At 41.8% G+C, this 8,131-nt stretch overlaps 1 protein-coding gene across 1 annotated transcript; it reads right to left on the reverse strand.

Moving 5' to 3' along the window:
- Nucleotides 1-937: 937 nt before the first annotated feature.
- supt7l (SPT7 like, STAGA complex gamma subunit) lies at nt 938-7,904 on the reverse strand. The gene is made up of 5 exons (XM_022750593.1): nt 7,815-7,904; nt 6,613-7,111; nt 6,089-6,413; nt 4,175-4,412; nt 938-3,192 (listed from the first exon to the last, which is right to left on the reverse strand). Exons 2-5 carry the CDS (start codon nt 7,047-7,049, stop codon nt 2,897-2,899), a joined length of 1,296 nt encoding a protein of 431 aa, XP_022606314.1. The 5' UTR covers nt 7,050-7,111; nt 7,815-7,904; the 3' UTR covers nt 938-2,896.
- Between the last annotated feature and the right edge of the window lie 227 nt (nt 7,905-8,131).

An 8,131-nucleotide genomic window follows, 5' to 3' on the forward strand; every position in this document is an offset into this window, starting at 1 on the left:
ATCTCTTACGTGATTACAATAAACAGAATTCGAAGAAATCCTATGATGTCATTACTTTAGTATGAGTGTCTCATTTCCACTTTCCTGTGATTCCTTCAAAAACAGACGAATGAAACGCCCTGAAGGACCATCCAGGCTCTTTGTGTAAAAATTAAACATATTCCTCATTCTGCTCACAAACTCACGTCACGGCCGGAGAGATTAAATTTCATTTTAGATTAATGACTTTGCACATCGGAAGGTAATTAATCATTTGTTGGGTCCTTTCTTTGGCTCTCAGCACGCTTTGGCCCCACTCAGAGCCCCCTGCTCAAAAAACATCTTGACATTTTTGTAATTACACCTTTTCTCCCCGACGCTCAGCGACTCAGCAGCTGTTGACAAACTGAGAGGTCATATTGCCTCAGCACAAATATAATAAGGCTGTGTGTTAGTCCAGTTCAGCCCAGCAGTTGCAAGAGTGACCATTTTTCAGCCTATAAATTTACTGTAAAGTTTTTAAGTACAGTTTTTATGTATATTACATTATCATTTAACGTCTTGTGTAGAGATTTGAGCAGCGTCACCTGCTTCGTGTAAATAGTCACATGACCGCAGCTGTTACTAAAGTCTGATAAAAGAAAGGTTCTAGCATTGATATTTTATTTTGAAATAGTAAATGGTTTTTAACTTTTTGAGTTAAATGAGTGCCTTGAGTGAAACCTGACTTGAATGGTAATAGATTGGAAGTAACTATTTGAGTTCAATGCACTTTTTTCTCAACATTTGAGGTTAGAAAGACTTGATTTTCAATTTTCATTTAGTGCTCTTTACCATTCTTTTCAGTCAAATATTTAAGTTGAGAAGACTCAAAGTGTGTCCAGTTCACTAACAAACACACAATGCAATACATTTGTTTATATTTTATTTAAAAAAAAACAAAAAAAACAACACTTTCTTTCTTATTAGCCAAAATATACAACTAAAAAAACATTTCCATCCTAGAAAAATACTTTTGTATTTTGGAAGTGCAGGCACTACACTACACTGAGGTTAACATGTTTTTGCATTTCATGTCATAAATGAAGCCAGACTGGAGGCACACTGTCTGAGGCGGGTTCTTCAGTTCCTCCAGGACAACAATGCCTTCCATGATGAGAGATACACTGGACCTTCCTTTAGGAAAGGAAAGGAGCAGATGCCGTCCCACAATTCCTTGCTGCAGCAACATTTAAAACCACACAACATTGCAGTCCCCCTCCAAATAAGCGAATGAACTAAAAACAATTCTTTACTTAACAAATGGTGAAAAAAAGGACAAAACTCTCACATATAGAAGAATAGAATTTATCCAGGCCCTTTACTCAGTTCTTTATTTTTTTTATTGAATTATTACTTTAATGGCTCAACTCTTTCTATTTGTATATTTCTTTCATGTTTCATGGAAATTAATGTTTATTCTCCATGTGTTGTAAGGTTGGTTTAAAATAAATCCAAGTCTGATCGCATTCGGATCCTTTCTGCACCGTGGTTGTCGTTATGAATTCTCCTTCACATCTTTCCTTGACCTCATGACGTTTTCCATCGAGGTCCAGGAAATGTGGTTAGGAAAGGAGATCTGTTTGACATCACGACCGCAGCCTGGGAGTGACGACGCCATTGCTGACGTTTGTTTTTCTGCTGAAGCCGTGGAGTTTTACCCGCAGAATGTCAGAGCAGAAAAAAATTTCAGGACTCCCATTAGAAAGCAGGTGACACTGCTTTACAGTCATTAGTTTTGAAAAGGCTCCCTGTGTCGATGCTAAGTCTGGAATACTGATTTTGTTTTCCAGCTGCTCCAACTCCCACCTGGGTCACACAGCGCTGCAGACCAGATACATTTTTAAAAAAAAAAAAAAAGGTGTGCACCAAAAAAACAAAAAAACAAAACACAAATCAACCACCAATGCAGCCAATTGAATATCAATGCATATGACCCCTATCAGCACTTCCCATAGGCGCAGACAATTATCTGAATAATTGTGAAAATGAAGAGGCCCACACAAAAGAACATCACATGTATTCAAACAGACCTGCTCATTCAGCATGCAAAATTATGCATGCCGTAATTAATTTGCCATTAAGGCTGGATTGATGTCGCCTTCATGATGCAGACTACCAAACCATAATTGCCTCTGGTGTTGCATTCACAGCTTTGCCTCATTACTGAAACAGATGCTAATTTGGCGGAGTGGCTTCAGGTTGACAGGTGTGTGAAGTGTGTGTGTCTCTGTGTGGTTGGCTCCGCTGTGTTGCTGGGCTACATGTGAAGAGTTATTGCGGCAGGGAGACGACGGGTTGAAAAACACATCATATAATGAAACGACATGTTCATGAGGGAAAAAAAAAAAGTTGTTTTCCCTTTTTGGTGGAGGGTCTTTTAATCGTAATGAATGGTACAGAAAGTAATTGGTATGAGGGGGGAAAGGGAGTTAATAGCTTGGGAAAACAAACCATTCTGATGAATTATTAAGCTGTTTAACTAAATGATTTGCTTTTGGACCTCTTAGTTTTTCCTGTTCTTCAATTCATTAGGTTGAAACTCTTTTTTCTATGTGCATTTTTTTTTATAATTCAAATGAAAAAGGATCATCCAAATGATTTAGAAGATATTCTTTTGACAATAAACCCCATTAATATATTTAGTGGCAACATCTTCAGCTATTTGAGAGAAACTAGACTCATAAAAACAGACATGAAAAACTACAAAATATATTTTTTTCTCCATCAGTTCAGTTCTTTCATGACACTAAAGTCTTTGTCTCTGTTTATGCAGTGGCCATGATCTCGACAGCTGGTGTATTTCACCACCTGTCCAGGATTGGCCGGTGAGTTTAGAGTCCACTCTCTCTCCTCCGACACTCACTCAGCTTCTCTTTCACATCTTCTTTGCCCGTTTCTTGGGTCTCTGGTTGAAGACGGGCGACGTGCCCATCAGGGAGTCAGGTGAATGCGAGGCGTAGCTGCCGTCTGACGCAGCGCCTCCCGGTGAAGGTGCCATGGCTCCTCCCGATTCGCTCATGGTGGACATGGGCCCCCCCTCCTCGAAAACATCTCCGCCCAGGACACCGTGGTGATGGTGGTGGTGGTGGCCCGAGCCCTGGCCCTCCTCGCCGTCCTGCGGCTCCATTTTCACCTGCGGCCACAGAGGGGAGTTGTTGGCCCCGCCCCCACCTTAAAAGAAGAGGAGAACAAATTGAGCAAAGGTGATTTTCAACCATAAAAACAAATTCCCTGCATTAAAAAGAAAGAAGGTAATTAAAAAATGCTAACGAGACGTGACAGATGCCATCTGGAATATTGTGTGGTTTTTATTCCAACTATATTTCACATAAAACCTGCTGCTTCATTCTGCAAAAAAAGGTATTGGTTTAGAGGAAGGAGAAATTTAACAGCTAGGAAAACTTTGACATCAATCCTTACACATTCTTATCATGTGAATTAATTAAGGTGGGAGGTAGACAGTCACAATTTCCAGGCTGTGTGGCTCATTCAAATATGACATGTAAGAGGCCTATGAAGGTGCCTTGTTTTGACTGATTTTGATGGATGCAGACAGTTGTGCCTGAGGTTTCATGACCTTGCAAGATCTGCTAAGAGTAAAAACTACGAGAGTAACATGCATCTAAAATATGGAGAGAGATGGAATGGTTTCATAGGGGTAAGAAAAGCAGTAAACAACACATTAGCTATTTTATTTAAAGTGTTTTAAAGAGGTTTGTGGTCAGATGCAACATACTGGTGCAGTGGTAATGTCACTGTGGCAGGACGTGCTGAGTCAAGCTCAGTTTAATGGTCCGCTGACGACTGACTGCACCTATAAACTTGATGTAGATAATGTCTTAATAGCAAACAAGTATAGACTAAGTTATTTTTTGCATAAAAGTGAGCTGATAAAAACTAGGTCATGTTAACAACCTTATTGGAAACACTTTCTGAGGAGAAATCTTATTAGGAAGTGTCCTAGTAGAAAGCTGCTTACTGATTAAAATACACACAGCAATTTACTGAAGCCACGATGCTAAAAACAGAAGCTTTACCTGCTCCACTTGGTCACACAACATCCAGCACTGAAGGTGTTACTCACACCAGTCACCTCAGTAGGGAACTCTTCATGAAGGCAGAATATAAATGTGGACAGGAGTGCTGCTCTCACCTGAGGTGTGAGGAGAATGGTCACCATCCAGGCCTGAAGTCAGCCTTTCACCGTGGGCTCCGAGGACCCCCATAGGCAGAGCCTGGTCCCCAGAGGCCAGGTCGGCCTCAGGCTCCTCGCTAACAGGGAAGGAGATGTCACTCATGGGCTCCTCCTTAATCCTCGGGGGCTTGGAGTCCTCCAGAGCCTTCTCTGGGTTCACCAGCCGCTCGTATTCCTCCGACAGATCCTTACTGACCTAAAGAGGAAAAACTATTAGTCCTGTTTTTCTGGTGTAGGATAAAATGAAAACTGAGCCTGGATGATCCAGCCTTCAATATTATCCTATTATTCTCCTCTGACCTAAAAAATATAGGTCAGTGGCTTCAGCTAAGAGACTTGTCAATATTCAACATTTTTCCACGGAGTCTAAATAATGAGGTATAAAAGCGACATTGATCATCAACAGATCAGTTTCCTCACTTTCTGCTCTCCGCAGCTCTGATCACTTGTGTTTCTTTAAAAGTCCTGTTGGCATTGAGGACAGTGAATCTCTCACTTTGGCGTCTGTCTCACTTCCGAGCAGCTTGCACACAAGTTACCATACGGTCGATTGTTCTCACTCGTACAAAGTGCTTTATGCTTCCTGAGATGATTCAGCATGTTGTCCTGAAGCCATGACACTTTTTTACACTGCACTGTGCCAAAGATGATTATTTTCAGTGCTGATTCATTTGCAGATTATTTTAAAGGTCTAATTGTTTAGTCAATAAAATGTCAAAATATAGTGAAAAATTATGATCAAATCCTCGTATTGGAGAGGCTTGGTTTGGTGTTTTTGGTTGATAAATGACATAAAATTGATACATTATTAAAACTGCACTTAACCAATGATAGTAATAGCACGAAGCAACCTGCTGCTGGTCTATGTCGTAGCTCCTCCTCTGCCATTTATACACTTAAGAAAATATTAATCAAATTGCCAAAAATGATCTTGAACACCACAAACAAACAAGGATAAAATATCATGGTAAATATAATTTTATGCCATGATTTCTACTGACGGGTCAGATTAAAAGGAAAAACATGAATAAATGAGTGGAGAACATAACGAATGTAGATGCTTTCACACAGGTGCACTGCATGGTACAATTAAGCAGTTAACATCCCATCATGCTCTGTGGCAGGTATAAAAATGCTGAGCAGACCCAGCTGATTCTGTGTCTGTATCAAGATGACAAGAGGAAAAGGTCTGAGTGACTTTGAAAGAGGGTTCATTATCAGGGCACAGATGGCAGGAGCACACCAGGAGAACAGTGCAGGCCTGAATGTGTGACCCCTACAGTGAGGGGATCCTGCGGCTCTGTTATGCTATGAGGGGCATTTTGCCGGGATTGTTTGGGTCCACTTGTCCCCTTAGAGGGAGGGGTCACTGCAAATCAATCCAAAGTTGTTCTTCGTCCGATGATGAAACATTTCTATCGTGATGGGAGTGGTCTCTTCCAGGATGACAGTGTTCACTGAATGGTTTGATGAGTATGAACATGATGTGAATCATATGCTATGGCCTTCATAGTTGCCAGATCAAAACCCAAGAAAACCTATAGGAGATGTAGGACTGACATGTTAGACAGCGCTCTCCACCACCATCATCAAATCACCAAAAGAGTGAATATCTTTGGGAAGAAAGGTGTTCATCCCCCAGTAGAGTTCTGGTGGCACCTGGAGGCCCAACACCTTACTAAGACAATTCGTCACCTGTCTGTACTTTTACTGACATATAATATATTTTCTGGAAATTCAAATGAGAAACAGTTAATGAAAAATGTAAACAGGTAGAAATGTCTATTTTGTCTAATTCAGTGGTATTAAAAGTGACAGATACACAGTATTAACAGTATGGCAAATTCTTGAATAGTTATGATTCAACCTCACCTGCAGCATGTAGCTGTGATAGTCTTTGATCCTCACTTGCCAGAAGCGCTGCAGGGCCAGCACGCTGCCGATGCCCACCTCATGGAACACTTGCTCCACCACGTCCGGGAAGGGACTTGCCCCTAACCGCGCCTCCCGATCCACCGCCACCCGCAGCAGGCGGGTGAGGCGCAGGTAATGCTCGTGGACCAGGTCGGTCAGAGTCTCCAGCACACTCTCCTGAGCAGATTCAAAGCCAGCATGGGCCAGGACGGTGGCCACTGACTGATAGAGGAGCTGCCTGCAGGAGAGCCAACTCAGCTCTGTGACAGGCTCGCCTTTACCCCTTAAGATGGAAGAACCAGACGGGATGGAAGGAGATAAATGATACCTGCTTGCTAAATTAACTGAGATTATATCTGTGAAATTATAAACAAATTATAATATCTAAATTAAAACTTAGATGCCCTCAATAGATATGGATGGCATTTAATTACAAAAAAGGGCTCCAATCTTATCTCAGCCACACAGCCAGAGTAACTTACTTATAAAAGTCGCTTTCAGGGTCACTGTGGCGGAGCTGGAAGGGTTGCCGTGGGGCTTTGCTGTCCACAGGTAACAGATCATCTGGCATGACAGGTGGGGTGGGAGGACGTAGAGGGAAGTTGGTATCAGCCTCCTCCATCCTGCTGCCCCCTTCAGACGACGCTGAGCTCTGACCCTGAGCTTGAGCCTGGGCCGCTGCCAAGAGGCCACGGAGGCGGCGAGCATGCTGACACAGCTGCACAGTGTGGATGGTGAGGCTGCAGGGTTCTGAGGGGATGTCTAACATTGTGGTGGGCCGCGGACGCTGGGCCGAGGGCTGGTGCAGGGGAGGGTCCTGCATCTCCACAGAGCGAAACTCACGCTGGAGCAAGTCAAAGGAGCTGCGGCTGGGAGGCGCCCCTGCAGGTCCAGGGATCTCTCCCCAGTAACGCATCATGATGAGTGATCAAAGACACAAGGCTGATTCAAACCGGCATCAAGTCTGATTAAGTCTGAAAACTGTAAAGAGGGAGAGGTGAGAAAAGTCAGTGATCATTGCAGATATTAACATTTTCAGTGGAGTATTGATTCAGATTTTTACACACACACCTTCAATTAACTTAAAAATACTTAATAGTTCTGTTTGCTTATAAGATTGTGAATTTAAGATTTAAATTGTGAAGTTTTAGCTGTGTCAGGGTGGCATCTTAGCCCGAACTGCCAAAGTAATGACGGCCAAATACTAATAGCTGCGCAATTTAATACCATTTGTATATGGCAAACATACACAAACCATGGATCGTGCTTTAAATGTTGTCTCATGATCACCTCGGCATAAATAAATAAAAATATTAGCAATAATAATCAGGTGACACTACTTTTATCAAGAAGGAAGACAGCAGGAAGAGTATTTTGAACGTATAGGAACGGCTGTTAGGTGTATCCCGAATTGAAGAGTACATTATTTGATTGAGTTAAACTCTGAAGTCAACGTTTAACAGGAATTTCTATTTGCCGAATAGCAAGACAACATAAAAAGTCAGGTGTCTGACTGGAGTTTTGCACTACGAGAACAAACAAGAGAAAACGCATTAGCATTAACTCTGACTCATGAGGGAGCAACGACAACAAGCCAGCTAGCTAACGATAAGTACCTTGCATGCATGCTTAGGCAGTTAAACTGTACAATACTTAAGTTAAAAAAAAGACTACTGTAACTTACATTACACAGAGATGGCTGAAACGTCTGTTGATAATTGGAGCCAATTGCCCTTGTATTTTTGAAGGAAGTTGCACAGGATGTAAACTTTCTCGTCCGTGTTGCAAAAAACTCGGGTAAATAGCTGAGGAAGATATTGTTCCGCAACAAACTACTCATTTTGAGTAGAATAAAATTAATTAATACGCTGTGTGGTTTTATTATAAATAGCTTTTCGACATATTTCTCTGGAACATATTATTTATTAAATTATTATTAACTGCTTTAAAAGTTTTGCTGAGGCTCAGAAGACCCGGGCACATTTTATAGTCGCACCAAAT

This window comes from Seriola dumerili, unplaced genomic scaffold (assembly GCF_002260705.1).
Source record: "Seriola dumerili isolate Sdu_G_001 unplaced genomic scaffold, Sdu_1.0 BDQW01000149.1, whole genome shotgun sequence".
Taxonomy (NCBI): Eukaryota; Metazoa; Chordata; class Actinopteri; order Carangiformes; family Carangidae; genus Seriola; species Seriola dumerili.